A 20,955-nucleotide genomic window follows, 5' to 3' on the forward strand; every position below is an offset into this window, starting at 1 on the left:
CAGCCGGAGAGTGGTGAATCTATGGAATTCACTGCCACAGAAGGCTGTGGAGGCCAGGTCATTGAGTATATTTAAGACTGAGATTGATCCCATTGACAATCAGGAACTATCTAAGGTAATGGGGGAAAAGCAGGGTTGAGAAACTGAGTACCATGATTGAATGGAGGAGCAATTTAAATTACATTTAAAAGGTATGTAGATGTGTATATGAAAAGGAAGGATTGAAGGGGATATGGGCCAAATGCTGGCAGATGGGACTAGATTTATTTAGAATATCTGGTCAGTAGAAATGAATTGGACCAAAGGATCTATTTCCATGCTCTATGACTATGTGTACAGATTTTGTGATCTCCTGCCTCATCAGACATCTGGGTCCTTCCATCTGCTCACACTATCACCTTGAGGTTCTGAGAGTGAACTCCTCACCCTGCAAGGTATACATTGAGCTACCTTCTGGACTTCGTGTGCTGTTGGGAAGAAAGAGAGCTCGAAGAGTTTGACCCAGTGACAGAGGGGGAAAAAGTTACCACTGTGCATTCGAGATCCAACAACATAGGTAGAACAACCAACAAGGATTTGTGGAGTGATTCAAAGGAACTTAATTAAAATGTATTCCTTCATGGGATGTGGGTGTTGCTAGATCAGTAAGCATTTATTGCCTGTTCCTGCATAAATTGTAAAGGAAGAGAGTGGGTAAAGTAAACATTGGTCCGTTAGAAGGAGAGACAGGTAATGGAGAAAAAAGGAAATAGCAGAAACAATGAAATATTCTTTCTGACGTTGTTGGGAAAACACTGGAAATTATTAGTCTTAGTGATAGTTAGAAAATTGTAGTGTGATCAGACAAAGTCAACACAATATTGTGAGATTAGTTTTTAATAAGCTTAAGAGTCAGAGTTGCTGGGACAGTTGAGGAAGCCAGTAGAAAATATGCTGGGACTTTTCTTACTGGAGTGCAGGAGGTTGAGGGGGTGACTTTAGAGGTTTATAAAATCATGAGGGGCATAGATAAAGTGAATAGCAAGGGATTTTTTCCCCTAGGGTTGGGGAGTTCTGAATTAGGAGTCTTAATTTTAAGGTGAGAGGAGAAAGTTCTAAAATAGACATGAGGGGCAACTTTTTAAACAGTGGCTCATATGTGGAATGAACTGCCAGAGGAAGTGGTATTCATGTCTTTTATAGTTACAACATTTAAAAGACATGAATAGGAAAGGTTTGGAGGGAATGTGGGACTTAGTTTAGGAACATGGTTGGCCTGGATTAGTGGACCGAAGGATCTGTTTCTATGACCTTCACAAAGTATTGTGTTAGACTTGTTAGCAAGGTTAGAGCTCATCAAATTATGGGGAGATTAGGTGAGGGATAGTGTGTGCTGGTAAAGAGCTGGTTTTCTGACTGGAGGGAGGTGTGGTAACTGTCAGGTTAAGTCATTAGGACAAAGGCAGCATACTGACAGACTCTGGCAATCTGTAATTAAAATGCTCAACACTCAGCAGGTCTCTGCTGAGGATGTGCCTTTGGGCAGCTTGCCACTAATGTTTCCAAGTGAAACTTCATTGTGTCCCATATTAATTGCTATAAGTTTCTCCAGGAAGGTATGAGGCTGAGTGCTCTGCAGATGGTGGGTTACTCTCTTGGCTGTTAGAAACAGGAATATTCTCCAGTCCTGTCATGAGTCACACACAAGGATCAGAACACTGTTTGGAAGGCTTTGTAATTCCCAACCTCCCCTTACAATGGACTTAAACAGACAGTGACATTCCTAGGAAATGCTGCTAATCCTCTGAAGAACATCCAATTATTTCCCTACTGAAATCCCTGGTTTAAGCATCAACTTTGGAGCTGAATTGATTATCAAAGTCTGAGATTTCTCCATTACTATTTTTAAAAGCACTAAACCTCATCCTCGACAGTAACTAACAGCCAGCCTGCTCCAAAAACTCGCCCCATTCAGACTCTCACCACTATCAATGAATTAATATCCTCTTTCTCTAAAGATCTCAGTGAAAGGAAAAGCTTACAAGTTGTCATCGATTTTTACCAGACTGCCCCAAAGTGGCTGCAAGTGATGAGACCATTTTAATTTAAATATCTTTATTTACATTTGAGTAGTTTTCACAGTAAGGATGAAATCTCTAGAACCAGGCTCTGCTCACTGCCAGGATACCTTCCTTCCCAACACATGGTTTGTGATCTTCTGCACAGAAAATGAAGGTAGGAGAAGAATGTTAGACAACATACAAACCTTTCCTAAGACTCAGCTTTCAACACACATCAGTGTTTCCCAACTTTAACATCAGATTGAGCGATAGTACAGCTAGGGCAGGTCTCTCACTCTCCCCCCATTTTAGGGCCAGACAGGCTCTTCAGTATTGAATTCTTAGCTGTGTATTCCAGTTCCCCACCCAGAGTACACTGTATGCCCTTAACACACATGGTGTTGAACAGAGGAGTACTGATTCATCAGCCGAGAGAGGATGGTACAGAGTAATTGGCAGGAGATTTCCTCACCCATCTTTAACCTGAGACTTTGAGGTATCTGCAGTCAACGTTGAGGACTCCCCGGACGTTCCCTCCTGATTGTATATCACCGTACTGCCCCCTCCAGTGGGACAGGTGCTGATTGTGGTGTCCGGGACATTGTAAGGTGTCAGGCTGTTGCTTGAGTAGTCTGCGAGATAGCTCTCCCAGTTTTGGCACTAGCCCCCCCCCCCAGATGTTAGTGAGAGGGGGGCTTGGCCAGCTGTGTGTCTGGTTTCCATTAACAGCTGATAAAATCAAGTGGCTTGCCTGACCATTTCAGAGAGCAGTTGAATGTCAGCCCTTGTGTAGGCCTGACCAAGTGAAGGATGGCAGATTCCCTTCCCTTAGGGCCATCAGTGAAGCTGACGGCGGTTTTCCAACAGTTGGGGATGGTTTAGTGGTCATCATCAGAGTTTTAATACCAGCCCCTTTCCCACTGCAGCCCCCTGCTGTGGTGGGTTGCAGATCTGGTTCTCTGGATTACTACTCCAGCAGCAATGTTTATGTACATACACACACACACACACACCCTCCCCTCAGTCAGTGCAGGGCTCAGCACTGACCCTGGGTAGAATTCTTGCCCAGCTCCTAAGTATGGTGTGAAATAGCTGTGCATCTAAGGTAGCACAGTGCTGTGCCTGCCGAGTTGTTACTGGGAAGAGATTACCTGCTTGTACAGCTGAGCCTTTAGTCTGTTGGTCTGATATTCCCTTTTGCGTTTTTCCTCTTCCTTTCTCCTGGTGACCTCAGGAAGCTGCTCGTACAGACTGTAACGAGTGGAGGGAAAGACATGGGTAAAATCGGACCATTTCACCTCCTGTGGAGAGGCTCTGAGCTGGGAGCTGGAGCAATAGAGTGAGGTGGAAGATTGCAGCTGAGGGAAGGGTCAGGATGAGATAAGAGAGGCAGGAGGAGAGTGAAGGATCAGCTCACATGCTCAGCAGCAGTGGGGACACGGAATTACTGGAGAGCTTGCCTAAAGCAGCTGACACAATGTGAAGAAAATAGAGCTTCCCTGGAAGATCCTGATATTAATCCCGTTGCAGTGCAAGGACACAGCCACGTCAAGCCAATGCTTCAAGTTCCCTCTCTGTTCTCTGTTGAATGAACTTCAGATTTCCCAATTAGTGTAGACATGGTCAGGTTTATACCCGTCGGTCCCCAAAGGTCAACACTGAGTCCTGGGCTATAGTCATGGTCACAGGGTCAAGGGTCAAGGGTCAAATCTGGAAAAAGGTTTGGAAGAGCTGATTGAGTCTGCATCGGTCAGTGCTGCAGCTCTCTTGGACTCTGACGGAGACTTCTCTCAATGGGAACGGTCATTCTCTCACAGAGGTTTGCAATGAGAGTCGACCATCGTGTGGGTCAGCGGCTCAGAGTGGCTGAGGGGAGCAGACTCCCATCCCTGAAGGACAGTCATTACTGTAGCTGGGGTTTTAACGATGATCTGGCAATGTTAAATGGCTTTGGTTGGTGTCAGCTGGAGACAAGGAACCAGACTTATTGAACTGAATCTGTCTCAGTCTGCCGTGGTGGGATTTGAACAGACAATCAGAGAGTCAGAGATATATAGCATGGAAACAAACCCTTCGGTCCAACCCGTCCTTGCCAACCAGATATCCCAACCTAATCTAGTCCCATTTGCCAGCACCTGGCCCATATCCCTCCAAACCCTTCCCATTCATATACCCATCCAGATGCCTTTTAAATGTTGCAATTGTACCAGCCTCCACTACATCCTCTGGCAGTTCATTCCAGACACGTACCACCCTCTGTGTGAAAAAGTTGTCCCTTGAGTCCCTTTTAAATCTTTCCCCTCTCACCCTAAACTTATGCCCTCTAGTTCAGGGCTCACCCACACCAGGGAAAAGACCTTGTCTATTTACCCTATCCATGCCCCTCATGATTTTATAAGGTCACCCCTCAGCCTCCGCGCTCCTGGGAAAACAGCCCCAGCCTGTTCAGCCTCTCCCTATAGGTCAAATCCTCCAACCCTGGCAACATCCTTGTAAATCTTTTCTGTTCAAGGAGCTACGAACCTGCACTCCAAGTTCTCTTTGTTGAGCAACATTCCCTAGGACCTTACCATTAAGTGTATAAGTCCTGCTAAGATTTGCTTTCCCAAAATGCAGCACCTCGCATTTATCTGAATTAAACTCCATCTGCCACTTCTCAGCCCATTGGCCCATCTGGTCCAGATCCTGTTGTAATCTGAGGTAACCCTCTTCGCTGTCCACTACACCTCCAATTTTGGTGTCATCTGTAAACTTAATCTCCGGGTTACAGGACACCCCTGAGAATAGGGGCTTGAGGGATGGAAGGGAGAATATCGGGCGTGTGGTCTGTCAGGGGGTACGACACAAACAGAACTAACAGCACCATCAGCTAAAGACACACTCACCGCTTGGACCGATCGAACATCTCCCTCTTTGGGATTTTCTTCTTCAGTAGAATGGCATCAGCTGAAAAACACAAAACAGAGGGAAAGTGACACTGGGTGAACAGCTCAACGTGCTGAGCACAGGCAATAGAAACACAAGACCAAAGTATTGCTGATCAGGATATCAGGGGCCCTTTGCCATTCGTGACAGCTCAGTGGCTTCATTGACCACTCCAGAGGCTTCTATGGGATCGGAGTCACATCTCAATCAGACAAACTATGGTTTCATTAACGAATCAGACAGTCAATGACCACAAACCCATGGTCACTTCAACTGATCCCAGCTCCTTTCTGATGTCAAACTGTGATGAGAGTCCTCAGGTTACTGCTCCACACAGTGCCGGGTCAGGCGAGATACTGATTAGATTTGTTAGGATGGAGTGTGGGGAGACGCAGAGTGTGTATGTGGAGCTGCTGACCTGTTCCGCTGTTGTATATTGGGTGTACGGTCACACTCACCCAGTGCACAGCCCTTCCTGCTCCTGCGGCCTCTCTCTTGGGGCTGGTTAAAAAGTCTCTCTCGCTCACTCTGCAGGATGCTCTGTATCTTCCTCTCTTCCGTCAACAACTCCAGGCGCCTCACCCGTTGCCGAGAATGGGAGATAAAATCTGGTCTGTTCATGTGTAAGGCCTCCTGGCAACAAAATAAACCAAACAAGAAACAGTGTGAGAAAAACAGAGGGCTGGGTGTGGGAAGAGATGGACAGAGATAGAGAGTGAGCGAGCAACACCTGGGCATTCCTGCTCACGAACCTGATTAGAGCAAGGACTAAGCCAGCTCCCGGGATACCGAGTCTCAGCTAAGTCAGCTCCTTGTGGACTCACTCATCATTCCAGCTCATGCTCCCTCAGACTCTCTGAACAAGTCTCTGGCCTGTGTGAAGATCCCCCACCAACACCACCTCCCAAACAATTAAGCTCAACCCTCTCCACCAACCTCTGAAATAACCTCATCCCCACCTTCAAACTACTAAACTGAACCCTTCCACGTTAATAACGTGCTCTCATTAACTGGAGAATGGGGCACCTTCTGTCAGAAAACAGATTTGAGGAGAAACAATTTCTCCCAGAGGGTTGTGAATCTGTGGAATTCACTCTCCCCAAAGTGCGGTGGATGCTGGGACAGTGAGTAAATTTGAGGAGGAGTTAGACAGATTTTTAATTGGTGATGGGTTGAAGGGATATGGAGAGAAGGCTGGAGAATGGGGGTGAGGAGCATCGCAGTCATGACCGATGGCGGAATGGCCTAATTCTGATCCTATATCTTATGAACTTTTGAAGATCTCTCGTGTTCACGAGCATGGAAGGTGATGTCATCGAAATCTGAACATCTACGTGACGGTGGTCAGAGTAGACACTGGGAAGCTCAGGGAGTGAAGTTATTGAGTTATTGAGGATAGTCAGGGCATGGGACTGACAGACGTTTGGAAATAAAGTAAATGGAGTGAGACTTCAGAGCCAGGCTTCAAGTCCTCTCCTGCTCCTAATCCTGAGGTAACAACATTGGAAACATTAACCCATAGAAGTTGCAGTAGACAATTTGGCCCACTCCTGCCCCATCACTCCATAAAACCCTCTGGCTCTTCATCCTTTTGGGAAACAGACTCACCTGATCTTGTCAGACAGCATCTGTGGAGATGGCAACTGTGTTAACATTGTGTTTGGGATTAAGTCTACTCTCTCCGTGTCTCTCAGAAGTGGGAGGTCAGCGACTCACAAAAGGAGTGCAAATGAAGTCAAAAAGGGTTTTATCAAATGTTTGTCTTCTGGAGCAATACAAAATTGTTTTGCTCCATAAACCATTCCAGAAGCTGGTTTTAAAATGTGCAAGGTTTAATTTTCCTACTTGTTTTGGGGTGCAGATTTGGAAAGACAGTGAGAAATTGAAAGATCACACTGAAGATTCCCAGCGGTGTAACTTTGCAGCGCTGTTTCCCAACTACAGCCACACAGTCAGCTTTCCTCGATTTGTACATGGATTCTGGAGCAGCTTGTATCATGTTTATTCTTTCAGGGGATGTGGGTGTCACTCGCAAAGCCAGTATTTATTACCCATCCCTACCTGCTCCTGGAGTGAGTGGCTGGGACATTTCAGAGGGCAACTGAGAGTCACCTACATTGCTGTGAGTCTGGAGTCACATGTAGGTCAGACCAGGTCAGACATTAGTGAATCAGATGAGTTTTTATATACGCACAGGAAACAGAAGTAGGCCACTCGGCCCTTCAAGTCTGCTCTCCCATTCAGTAAGATCATAGAGGATCTGATTTTAACCTCAACTCCACACTGAGAATCCATCAATCTCTGCCTTCAAGATATTTAAAGATTCTGTATCTACCGCCTTTTGACAAAGGGAATTCCAAAGTCTCTTGATCTTCTGAGAGCAAAATGCTTTCTCATTTCCGTGTTATTTGGATACACCTTTATTTTTATACTATGACCCCTAGTTTTCTCACGAGAAAACACTCCACACATTTCAGGACCATCCATGTTAGTTTCAGGGTCACTATCATCAAGAATGGCTTTTAGTTCCATATTTAGTCAGTGAATCAAAATGCCACCAGCTGCTCCCATGGAGGGAACTGAGCCAGTGTTCCCACAGCCTAAGTCTGGCCCTCTGGAATACTGGCCCAGTCACGTGATCGCTACAACACACCCCTCCCAATCTGCCTCAGCCACATGGACAGCTTTCTCCAATCACGAACACTCTCCTCTGACACCATGAACTGTCAACCTTGAACTGTGACCTGTCTGCCCAGTCCGTCACCATCCCCCCCAACCCCACCCCTTCCCAGACGGTCACATTGGAGGGGAATTTGAGGGAACACAGTGCTCATCCAGGAGATAGGAATCTTGATGTGCCGTGTTGCTGTGCACAGACACTAGGAGCTGAACCAGCTGCTCCTCTATAGTTCTAATAACCAGTGGGTATGTACCAGGGTGAGTAGTGACTGGGTGACTGTGAAATACTTGGCTGTTAAGTGTGGGCTTGGCCATCGTGTGAGTATCACACATCCTCACTGGGCCATACATGAGCTTCAGAACATGCTGCTGAAATATCCTCTAACCCGAAAACATTAACTCCCTGCCTTCCTTCCTTTCACATTGCAAGATTAAAAGCAAAGCATCTACTTTCTCATGTTGTCCAGCCCGCTCCATTTACCCTCCTTTAGATCGGAAAGTAGGCCCATGTACGGATACTACAGAGACAGCAATAAATCCAAACCCATGAAAGACCTTTCAGACATATGAACATACAAAGTAGGAGCAGTAGCATACATGCTGCGGAACTCGAAGTCAAACCAGTCCGCCCCTCAAGCCTGCTCCACCATTCAAGAAGATGCGTGTAGATGGTTTGAATTCCACGCTCCCATCAAACTCAGTGTCTAACAAGAATCCATCATCTCCTTGAAGCAACAACCAGAAATCAAAGTGAAGTCCAGAAGCAGACAATGATACATAAACCCCCACACACCTCTACACCATGTAGTCCAGGAGAGAACTGATCTTTCCTACTGCTGAGATGGACTTCCAGGTAATGGCAGATGGGAAATGTCAAAGACTCAGAGATGTACAGCACAGAAACAGACCCTTCGGTCCAACTCATCCATGCTGCCCAGATATCCTAAATTAATCTAGTTCCATTTGCCAGCACTTGGCCCATATCCCTCCAAACCCTTCCTATTCATATACCCATCCAGATGCCTCTTAAATGTTGCAATTGTACCAGCCTCCACCACATCCTCTGGCAGCTCATTCCATACACGTACCACCCACTGCATGAAAAAGTTGTCCCTTAGGTCCCTTTTATGTCCGAAACATTGATTCTCCTGCTCCTCGGATGCTGCCTGACCTGCTGTGCTTTCCAACACCCCACTCTCGACTCTGATCTCCAGCATCTGCAGTCCTCACTTTCCCTTTTAAAGATTTCCCACCCCCCCCTCACTCAGTCTAAAACGATTGCATATTAATATGCGGAGTGCAACAAGATCAGTCACTATCGCTCTGAACAGTAAAGCAGAATGCAGAGACTGGAAAGACATACTCCAAACATTCCTCTAATCTTAAACAAACAATTAGAAATTGTTTGAGTCTTGGTTTGTTCTGATGTATTCTCCCGGCCAACATTCCTCTCACCCGATGTTACTACTGCGGGGAAATGTGATTCACCAATCTCCAGCAGACACTGCTGTTTTATTGAAGAGTGGTCAGGCTGGTGATTATCAGAGCAGTAATCTCCCCTCAATGCCCTCCTGATTCACAGGAACTGCGTGTATGTTTAAGGATTATTCAGAACAATACTTGCTTCCCTTACCTTTAAGGTGAGGCGGACGAGTGGGGAAGGGTGCTTGGCTGCAGTGTCAGACAGAGCAGGTTCAGAGTTCCAGCCGTTCACAGTTTCACTGGCCCACTGCTGCTGAAGGTGCTTCTCACGAAGGGGCACCCGCCCCACACTGGAGGGTGGGACCAAATCAATCCAACTTGAAGTTGAACTGTGACACCATCTTGGAACATTCTCCTTCCTCCAGCTGCACTTCAGTTCGGCAGCAGGAATAAACCAGGCTGTACAGTTGGTGAAAAATAAACACAGGTTAGCAGAGAGCAGGCAGCTCCCAGCCACATTACAGCAACCCCCAACCCGACAGCACGTTTTATATACACACACACGGTCCCGAACATAAACACAGGTTAGCAGAGAGCAGACAGCTCCCAGCCACATTACAGCAACCCCCAAACCCCGACAGCACGTTATACACACAGACGGCCCCGAACCCCGAAAATAAACACGGGTTAGCAGAGAGCAGGCAGCTCCCAGCCACATTACAGCACCCCCAAACCGACAGCACGTTATACACACAGACGGCCCCGAACCCCGAAAATAAACACGGGTTAGCAGAGAGCAGGCAGCTCCCAGCCACATTACAGCACCCCCAAACCGACAGCACGTTATACACACAGACGGCCCCGAACCCCGAAAATAAACACGGGTTAGCAGAGAGCAGGCAGCTCCCAGCCACATTACAGCACCCCCAAACCGACAGCACGTTATACACACAGACGGCCCCGAACCCCGAAAATAAACACGGGTTAGCAGAGAGCAGGCAGCTCCCAGCCACATTACAGCACCCCCAACCCGACAGCACGTTATACACACAGACGGCCCCGAACCCCGAAAATAAACACGGGTTAGCAGAGAGCAGGCAGCTCCCAGCCACATTACAGCACCCCCAACCCGACAGCACGTTATACACACAGACGGCCCCGAACCCCGAAAATAAACACGGGTTAGCAGAGAGCAGGCAGCTCCCAGCCACATTACAGCACCCCCAACCCGACAGCACGTTATACACACAGACGGCCCCGAACCCCGAAAATAAACACAGGTTAGCAGAGAGCAGGCAGCTCCCAGCCACATTACAGCACCCCCAACCCGACAGCACGTTATACACACAGACGGCCCCGAACCCCGAAAATAAACACAGGTTAGCAGAGAGCAGGCAGCTCCCAGCCACATTACAGCACCCCCAACCCGACAGCACGTTATACACACAGACGGCCCCGAACCCCGAAAATAAACACAGGTTAGCAGAGAGCAGGCAGCTCCCAGCCACATTACAGCACCCCCAACCCGACAGCACGTTATACACACAGACGGCCCCCTGGCGTTATCACAGCCTGGGGATTATCACAGCCTGGGATTACCACAACCAGGGGATTATCACAGCCTGGGGATTATGACAGCCTGGAGATTATCACAACGGGGGGGGGGGTTATCACAGCCAGAGGATTGTCACAGCCTGGGGATTATCACAGCCAGAGGGATATCACAGCCAGAGGATTATCACAGCCAGGGGATTATCACAGTCTGGGGATTATCGCAGCCAGGGGATTATCAAGCCTGGTATTATCACAGCCTGGGATTATCACAGTCTGGGATTATCACAGCCTGGCGATATCACAGCCTGGGATTATCACAGCCTGGGGATGACTACAACCAGAGATTATCACAGCCTGGGGATTATCACAGTCTGTGATTATCACAGCCTGGGATTATCACAGCCTGGGATAACCATAGACTGGGGTTTATCGCAGCCTGGGATTATAACAGCCGGGGTTTATCGCAGCCTGGCGTTATCACAGCCTGGGGATTATCGCAGCCTGGCGTTATCACAGCCTGGGGATTATCACAGCCGGGGATTATCACAGCCAGAGATTATCACAGCCTGAGGATTATCACTGCCAGGGGATTATCACAGCCGGGGATAATCGCAGCCTGGGGATGACCACAACCAGAGATTTTCACAGCCTGAGGATTTTCGCAGTCAGGGATTTTCATAGTCTGGGATTATCACAGCCTGGGAATTATCACAGCCCGGGGATGATCACAGCCCGGGGATGATCACAGCCCGGGGATGATCACAGCCGGGGATGATCACAGCCGGGGATGATGACAGCCGGGGATTATCACATTTTGAGGAATATCACAGCCTGGGATTATCACATCTTGAGGATTATCACAGCCAGGGATTATCACAACCGGGGATTATCACAGCGGGGGGGATTATCACAGCGGGGGGATTATCGCAGCCTGGGGATTATCGCAGCCTGGGGATTATCACAGCCTGGGGATTATCACAGCCTGGGGATTATCTCAGTCTGGGGATTATCTCAGTCTGGGGATTATCTCAGTCTGGGGATTATCACAGTCTGGGGATTATCACAGTCTGGAATTATCACAGCCTGGAGATGACCACAACCAGAGATGATCGGAGCCTGGGGATGATCGCATCCTGGGGATGATCGCATCCTGGGAATGACCACAGTCTGGGATTATCACAGCCTTGGGATTATCACAGCCTGGGGATTATCACAGCCTGGGAACTATCACAGCCAGGGAACTATCACAACCAGGGAACTATCACAGCCAGGGAACTATCACAGCCTGGGGATTGTCACAGCCGGGGATTGTCACAGTCTGGGGATGACCACAGCCAGAGATTATCACAGCCACAAATTATCACACACTGGGGATTATCACAGCCTGGGATTATCACAGGCAGGGATTATCACAGCCTGGGGATTGTCACAGCGGAAACCGGTACGCTCCCTCCCTCCATATTAAACCGGTACGCTCCCTCCCTCCATATTAAACCGGTACGCTCCCTCCCTCCATATTAAACCGGTACGCTCCCTCCCTCCATATTAAACCGGTACGCTCCCTCCCTCCATATTAAACCGGTACGCTCCCTCCCTCCATATTAAACCGGTACGCTCCCTCCCTCCATATTAAACCGGTACGCTCCCTCCCTCCATATTAAACCGGTACGCTCCCTCCCTCCATATTAAACCGGTACGCTCCCTCCCTCCATATTAAACCGGTACGCTCCCTCCCTCCATATTAAACCGGTACGCTCCCTCCCTCCATATTAAACCGGTACGCTCCCTCCCTCCATATTAAACCGGTACGCTCCCTCCCTCCATATTAAACCGGTACGCTCCCTCCCTCCATATTAAACCGGTACGCTCCCTCCCTCCATATTAAACCGGTACGCTCCCTCCCTCCATATTAAACCGGTACGCTCCCTCCCTCCATATTAAACCGGTACGCTCCCTCCCTCCATATTAAACCGGTACGCTCCCTCCCTCCATATTAAACCGGTACGCTCCCTCCCTCCATATTAAACCGGTACGCTCCCTCCCTCCATATTAAACCGGTACGCTCCCTCCCTCCATATTAAACCGGTACGCTCCCTCCCTCCATATTAAACCGGTACGCTCCCTCCCTCCATATTAAACCGGTACGCTCCCTCCCTCCATATTAAACCGGTACGCTCCCTCCCTCCATATTAAACCGGTACGCTCCCTCCCTCCATATTAAACCGGTACGCTCCCTCCCTCCATATTAAACCGGTACGCTCCCTCCCTCCATATTAAACCGGTACGCTCCCTCCCTCCATATTAAACCGGTACGCTCCCTCCCTCCATATTAAACCGGTACGCTCCCTCCCTCCATATTAAACCGGTACGCTCCCTCCCTCCATATTAAACCGGTACGCTCCCTCCCTCCATATTAAACCGGTACGCTCCCTCCCTCCATATTAAACCGGTACGCTCCCTCCCTCCATATTAAACCGGTACGCTCCCTCCCTCCATATTAAACCGGTACGCTCCCTCCCTCCATATTAAACCGGTACGCTCCCTCCCTCCATATTAAACCGGTACGCTCCCTCCCTCCATATTAAACCGGTACGCTCCCTCCCTCCATATTAAACCGGTACGCTCCCTCCCTCCATATTAAACCGGTACGCTCCCTCCCTCCATATTAAACCGGTACGCTCCCTCCCTCCATATTAAACCGGTACGCTCCCTCCCTCCATATTAAACCGGTACGCTCCCTCCCTCCATATTAAACCGGTACGCTCCCTCCCTCCATATTAAACCGGTACGCTCCCTCCCTCCATATTAAACCGGTACGCTCCCTCCCTCCATATTAAACCGGTACGCTCCCTCCCTCCATATTAAACCGGTACGCTCCCTCCCTCCATATTAAACCGGTACGCTCCCTCCCTCCATATTAAACCGGTACGCTCCCTCCCTCCATATTAAACCGGTACGCTCCCTCCCTCCATATTAAACCGGTACGCTCCCTCCCTCCATATTAAACCGGTACGCTCCCTCCCTCCATATTAAACCGGTACGCTCCCTCCCTCCATATTAAACCGGTACGCTCCCTCCCTCCATATTAAACCGGTACGCTCCCTCCCTCCATATTAAACCGGTACGCTCCCTCCCTCCATATTAAACCGGTACGCTCCCTCCCTCCATATTAAACCGGTACGCTCCCTCCCTCCATATTAAACCGGTACGCTCCCTCCCTCCATATTAAACCGGTACGCTCCCTCCCTCCATATTAAACCGGTACGCTCCCTCCCTCCATATTAAACCGGTACGCTCCCTCCCTCCATATTAAACCGGTACGCTCCCTCCCTCCATATTAAACCGGTACGCTCCCTCCCTCCATATTAAACCGGTACGCTCCCTCCCTCCATATTAAACCGGTACGCTCCCTCCCTCCATATTAAACCGGTACGCTCCCTCCCTCCATATTAAACCGGTACGCTCCCTCCCTCCATATTAAACCGGTACGCTCCCTCCCTCCATATTAAACCGGTACGCTCCCTCCCTCCATATTAAACCGGTACGCTCCCTCCCTCCATATTAAACCGGTACGCTCCCTCCCTCCATATTAAACCGGTACGCTCCCTCCCTCCATATTAAACCGGTACGCTCCCTCCCTCCATATTAAACCGGTACGCTCCCTCCCTCCATATTAAACCGGTACGCTCCCTCCCTCCATATTAAACCGGTACGCTCCCTCCCTCCATATTAAACCGGTACGCTCCCTCCCTCCATATTAAACCGGTACGCTCCCTCCCTCCATATTAAACCGGTACGCTCCCTCCCTCCATATTAAACCGGTACGCTCCCTCCCTCCATATTAAACCGGTACGCTCCCTCCCTCCATATTAAACCGGTACGCTCCCTCCCTCCATATTAAACCGGTACGCTCCCTCCCTCCATATTAAACCGGTACGCTCCCTCCCTCCATATTAAACCGGTACGCTCCCTCCCTCCATATTAAACCGGTACGCTCCCTCCCTCCATATTAAACCGGTACGCTCCCTCCCTCCATATTAAACCGGTACGCTCCCTCCCTCCATATTAAACCGGTACGCTCCCTCCCTCCATATTAAACCGGTACGCTCCCTCCCTCCATATTAAACCGGTACGCTCCCTCCCTCCATATTAAACCGGTACGCTCCCTCCCTCCATATTAAACCGGTACGCTCCCTCCCTCCATATTAAACCGGTACGCTCCCTCCCTCCATATTAAACCGGTACGCTCCCTCCCTCCATATTAAACCGGTACGCTCCCTCCCTCCATATTAAACCGGTACGCTCCCTCCCTCCATATTAAACCGGTACGCTCCCTCCCTCCATATTAAACCGGTACGCTCCCTCCCTCCATATTAAACCGGTACGCTCCCTCCCTCCATATTAAACCGGTACGCTCCCTCCCTCCATATTAAACCGGTACGCTCCCCCTCTCCATATTAAACCGGTACGCTCCCCCTCCTCCCCGCTACGCTCCCTCCCTCCATATTAAACCGGTACGCTCCCTCCCTCCATATTAAACCGGTACGCTCCCCCTCTCCATATTAAACCGGTACGCTCCCCCTCCTCCCCGCAGGCTCTAACAGTGATGTACAGTTGGAGGTGGTCGCTCAGTAACAGCCTGTCCATGCCCATGAGTGACTTTTGGGCCCACATACCTCACAGTATGGGGCTGTTCCCTCATCAGCACGTGTCTGAATGTTAGTGGGTAACTCCAGACTGAACGGAAGGAGTGTTTACCTGGTCCAGCTGATGTCCTGCCCGTTTTGCCAGGTCTCCGCTCAGTGTGAGAGCTCTTCTTCTTCCTGTCCCTGGTACTGGAGGAGCAGCGGGCAGTGGGAGACACTGAGTGATGTCGGTGACTACCCACTGTAGCTGGTCGTTTCAGGCTCGGGTTTGAATCAGGCGAAGGGTAGGTCACACCCACATCCCGAGTCAATCTTCCTGACGTGCTTGGGACACCTTCCAGAGACTCTAACACAAGACACGGAGCGTGTTTGTTATAAACAGAGAGAATTAGGCTGGGGTGAGAGAGTCTGTCTTTATGATAACTGTGATCGGGCAGCACACTGAAGGAAATGGCCCATGTCACACTCCATCTGCCTTCTACTTAAGCTATTGACATCTCTATGCAGCCTGTGTGTGTGTGTCCACCTCACAGCTGACATTCCTAATGAGCTGCACAGTTTCAGCACATCTGGATTTCATGTCTTTGTCAAAGTCATTACTGTAGGCTACAAATTGCTGAAACCCAGCTCTGACCCTCACAGAATTACTCAGTAAAAAAACTAACTTGATAACACTGGGATTCATTCCTTCTGTCCTCTATCCTGTTAATAAACTATCCTAAAATACAGGAGGCTTCTCCTCAGGCATTAACCTTTTGTGCTTGTCCAAATCAAAAACCAAATAAGCTTGCCACACAGCGTGGAAACAGACCCTCCAGTCCAACTGGGCCATGCCAACCATATTCACCAACTAATCTCGTCCCACCTGACTGCATTTGGCATCTATCCCTGTAAACCTCCCGATTCATGCACTTACCAACATACATAGAACATTATAGCGCAGTACAGACTCTTCAGCCCTCGATGTTGCACCAACCCGTGGAACCAATCTGAAGCCCATCTCTCCTACATTTTCGTCCATACGTCTATCCAATGGCCATTTCAACGCCCTTAACATTGGCGAGTCTACTACTGTTACAGGCAGGATGTTCCACACCCCAACTACTGAGTAAAGAAACTACCTCTGACATCTGTCCTGTACCTATCACCCCTCAATGTACAGCTATGTCCCCTCGTGCTAGCCATCACCATCCGAGGAAAAAGGCTCTCACTATCCATCCTGAATAACCCTCTGATTATATGTCTCAATTAAGCCACCTCTCAACATTCTTCTTTCTCATGAAAAGAGCATCAAGTCCCTCAGCCTTTCCTCTCAAGACCTTCACTCCAGACCAGGTAACATCCTAGTAAATCACCTCTGAACGCTTTCCAAAGTTTCCACATCCTTCCGATAATGCGGTGACCAGAACTGTACGCAATACTCCAAGTGCAGCCTCCCCAGAGTTTTGTAGCTGCAACATGCCCTTGTAGATCTGAAACTCGATCCCTAGTAAAAGCTAACACACCATATGCCTTCTTAACAACCCTATCAACCTGGGTGGCAACTTTCAGGGATCTATGTACCTGGACACAGAGATCCCTCTGCTCATCTACACTACCAAGAATCTTACTATTAGCCCAGTACCCTGCATTCCTGTTACTCCTTCCAACTCAAACTTTTTCACATTAAACTCCATTAGTCACTCTGAGCCCAGCTCTGCAGTTTACATATGTCCCTCTGTAACCTACAACATCTTTCCACACTGTCCATAACTCTACGGAGAAGAGTGCCAACCGCAAATTTACTAACCCATCCTTCTATGCCCTCACACAGATCATTTATGAAAATGACAAATAGCAGTGAACCCAAAACAGATCCTTGAGGTACTCCACTAATAACTGAATGCCAGGATGAATATTTCCCATTAACCGCACCCTCTGTCTTCTTACAACTAACCAATTTCTGATCCAAACCACCAAATCGCCCTCAAACCCATGCCTCCGTATTTTGTACAATAGCCTACCGTGGGGAGCCTTATCAAACACCTTGCTGAAATTCATATACACCACATCAACCACTTTACCCTCATCCACCTGTTGCTGGTGACCATCTCAAAGAACACAATAAGGTTTGCGAGGCACGACCTACCCTTCACAAAACCATGTTGACTATCCCTAATCAACTTACTCCTTTCTAGATGATTATAAATTCTCTTTTATAACCTTTTCCAACACTTTACCCACAACCGAAGTAAAGCTCACTGGTCGATAATTTTCAGGGTCGTCTCTACTCCCCTTCTTGAATAAGGGAACAGCATTTGCTATCCTCCAGTCTTCTGGCACTATTCCTGTAGGCAATGATGATACAAAGATGAAAGCCAAAGGCTCTGCAATCTCCTCCCTGGCTTCCCAGAGAATCATAATTGTCCTAAATCTCTTAAATGTAATAACTATACCTGCATCCACCAAAGTTGTTTCAACACACAAACGGCACTCTGTAAAAAAGAAGTTGCCTCTTACGTCCTTTTCAAATTTCTCTTCTCTTACCTTAGAGATATGCTCCCGAGTCTTGAAATCTCTCACCCAGGGAAAGGACACCTGCCATTCACCTTGTCTATACCCCTCATTACTTTATAAGCCTCTCTCAGGTCACCTCTCAACCCCCTATGCTCCAGTGAAAACAGTCCCAGTCTTTTCAGCCTATTTTCTATTGGCTTCCTTGATTGGCCCAACACTTAAACATTAATCAGCTTAACAAGCATAACTTAACTTAAGTCACTTTGTCTGGTCACACAACAATTTTTTTAACTATTATTAAGACTTTAATAGATTCCAGTGTTTTCCCAAGAGATTCCATATTTCAGAAATGTAACTGGAGTCTTCTACCGAGAAGTCAGATAAAATATATCACTGATCCTGCTATTTACCTGTCCTGTCTCTCCTTCTAACGGACCAATGTTTACTTTACCCACTCTCTTCCTTTACAATTTATGCAGGAACAGGCAAGAAATGTTTACTGAGCTAGCAACACCCACATCCCATGAAGAAATACATTTTATTTTAACAAGTTCCTAATTGCCCAGACAGCAGTCAAGAGTCAAGCACATGGCTAAGAGTCTGGATTCACATGTCAGCCAGAGCAGGTAAGGATGTTTCCTGCCCTGAAGGATATTAGTGAACCAGGTGGGTTTTTCCAACAATCGACAATGAATTCATGGTCACCATTAGACTCCTAATCCCAGATTTTTGTTTTAGTGAATTCAAAATCAAACATGTGCAAGATTTGAACTCAGGTCTGCAGAACATTACCTGGGTTTCTGGATGAAGAGTCCAATGATAGCACCAAGAGGCCATCACCTCCTCTAACCTGTCCTTGGGTCAGCATCAGTTTTGAATCAGTGTGGGCAGAGTGAGAAGATTGTGGTCTGGGTCCCACTCCAGAAACATAAGCACACACGAGCGCACACAGCCCCAGTTGGAGGGGCTGCTTCTCGGAGGAAGCTTGAATCAAGGCTCCCCATCTGAGCCCTCCTCATGGGAGAATCCCTGACCCATCACCATGAAAGAAACCATCTGGTCATCATTTAACTTCTGTTTTGGGATCTTGCTCTGCACATTACCACGATGACCACTTTTTAAAACAAAGTATCTGATCGATTGTGAAGATTTTTAGGACATTGCGAATCCATGAAACATTGCACAAACCTGTAGGTGTTCTCTTTCTGAGCCGAGGGCTCACAGCCTTCCACAGTAGGCTCCTAAATAAGTCACACTGCTCTCACAACAACCGGCCAACCCCCCTGCAAGGCCCTTACCTGTTTGTACCCCCTGGCTGACCAGCCTGGTGCACTTCTTATTGATGAGTTTGCTGGAGGGCCCTCGGGGCAGTGGGTGAGAGGGGCTGTCAGCAGACAAAGGGTCGGAAGTGCTTGTGGAGACCTGTGGATAAAAACACAGGGATTACGACTGAACCATCTGCCCCCTCTGCTGATGTGGGGGCATGCTCCCACAACACAGTGACCACCCGACTGACGAAGGAGAGAGAGTGGGCTGGCTGGCTCCCTCCCACCTCTGTACCCAGCACAGGGAACAACTGATTCCAGCAGAGCTATGTGTGTGTGTGTGAGGGGAGTGAGTGAATGAGCAAGAGAGCACACCATTGCCAGAGATCTCTGAGTGAAGGAGTAGTGATCATTCGTGATAGAATTGAAGTGAACTGGGTAGATAGATTAACAGGAATAAAAGCAAGCAGCGGCAGACAATGAAGGAGTTAACTCATGACTGTCAGCAAAAATATATCCCACAGCAAGGAGGAAAGATTCGAAGAGAGGGATAAATCAACCTTGGCTAATCCAAGAAGTTGAGGAGAGTGTTAAGTATAAAGGCGGATTAAAAAGATAATATATACAAAGATAATAAATTCAGAGGGCAAACTCGCAAGGAATATGAAAAGTCACAATAACAACTTTGTTAAGTATATAAAGAAGTGAACACAGGCCCCTTCAAAAACAAATCTGTGGAGACAGTTATGGGGAACAAGGAAATGGCAGAGGAATTTAACAGATATTTTACATCACTCTTTACTTCAAGCATCCAATTAGTAAAGATACAGGGGGGAGGAATTAAGTAACATCACTGTCACTGAAGTGGTATTAGACAAACTCATGGGCCTGGTCCCCTGGTCCTGACGGCTTATATTCTCGGATCCCAAAAGAGGAGTACAGAGATAATGGATGCATTGGCTGGAATTTTCCAAAGTTCCTTGGATTCTGGAGAAGTATTATAGAGTTTTACAGCACAGAAACAGACACTTCAGTCCAACTCGCCCATGCCAACCAGATATCCTAACATAATCCTAACATAACCGAGCAAAGGCTACGACAACGGATGAATGGGCACTGCACAACAATCAACAGACAGGAGGGTTCCCTCCCAGTTGGGGAACACTTCAGTGGTCCAGGACATTCAGCCTTGGACCTTCGGGTGACCATCCTCCAAGGTGGACTTCGGGACAGGCAGCAGAGGAACGTGGCCGAGCAGAGGCTGATAGCTAAGTTCAGTACCCATAGGGAGGGCCTCAACCAGGACCTGGGGTTCATGTCACATTACAGGTGATCACCATTGCACTACACACACACACACTCAGGTACACACAGACGTGCACACACACCCTTCTAGACACCCACACTCCCACACATGCACCCCCTCACAGACTTAAGAAACTCTGCACTCACTACACACACACACACACTCTCACTCTCTCTCAATCACAACCCCCACCCCAGACAGACACACACACAGGCAGACAGACAAAGACCCACATGCACACATATATTTTGTGTGGTGGATTTGTACTTGCAGAGTTACATTGCACTTTGCTCAAAAACTGCATACATTCATGTAGAACTCTGAGCTCAAAAACTGCATGAATTTATGCAAAACTCTGTTACCTCACTTTTTAGATTGGAATCAATCTAAACATCAGGTCATAGACAGAGAACACGGGAGCTAACACCTTCAACACATTGTCTTGCTATCACCATTGTTAACAGCTAACCCGAGAATGCAACTTTAAAAAAAAGGGTTTTGTGATTTACACATAAAGAAGTGAAACTATCACTGTATTCTAACAGATGAAAGGCTTAACAGACAATCAATTTTTCAATGTATAATTTCAGTTACATCACACTGTAAATCTTTGCTATAAATTC

General features: G+C 48.0%; 1 protein-coding gene across 1 annotated transcript in view; it reads right to left on the bottom strand.

Moving 5' to 3' along the window:
* Window positions 1-2,077: 2,077 nt before the first annotated feature.
* Window positions 2,078-20,955, bottom strand: part of LOC122548689 (Alstrom syndrome protein 1 homolog) — a 30,437-nt gene continuing 11,559 nt past the window's right edge. Inside the window, exons 4-10 of the mRNA XM_043687517.1 lie at window positions 19,060-19,183; window positions 15,378-15,611; window positions 9,277-9,524; window positions 5,423-5,597; window positions 4,925-4,985; window positions 3,191-3,290; window positions 2,078-2,197 (exon numbers count right to left, since the gene is read on the bottom strand). Coding sequence (XP_043543452.1) covers window positions 2,153-2,197; window positions 3,191-3,290; window positions 4,925-4,985; window positions 5,423-5,597; window positions 9,277-9,524; window positions 15,378-15,611; window positions 19,060-19,183 — 987 coding nt within the window. The 3' untranslated portion in view covers window positions 2,078-2,152. The remainder of the gene's footprint in view (window positions 2,198-3,190; window positions 3,291-4,924; window positions 4,986-5,422; window positions 5,598-9,276; window positions 9,525-15,377; window positions 15,612-19,059; window positions 19,184-20,955) is intronic.

Source organism: Chiloscyllium plagiosum, chromosome 1, assembly GCF_004010195.1.
Source record: "Chiloscyllium plagiosum isolate BGI_BamShark_2017 chromosome 1, ASM401019v2, whole genome shotgun sequence".
Classification (NCBI taxonomy): Eukaryota; Metazoa; Chordata; class Chondrichthyes; order Orectolobiformes; family Hemiscylliidae; genus Chiloscyllium; species Chiloscyllium plagiosum.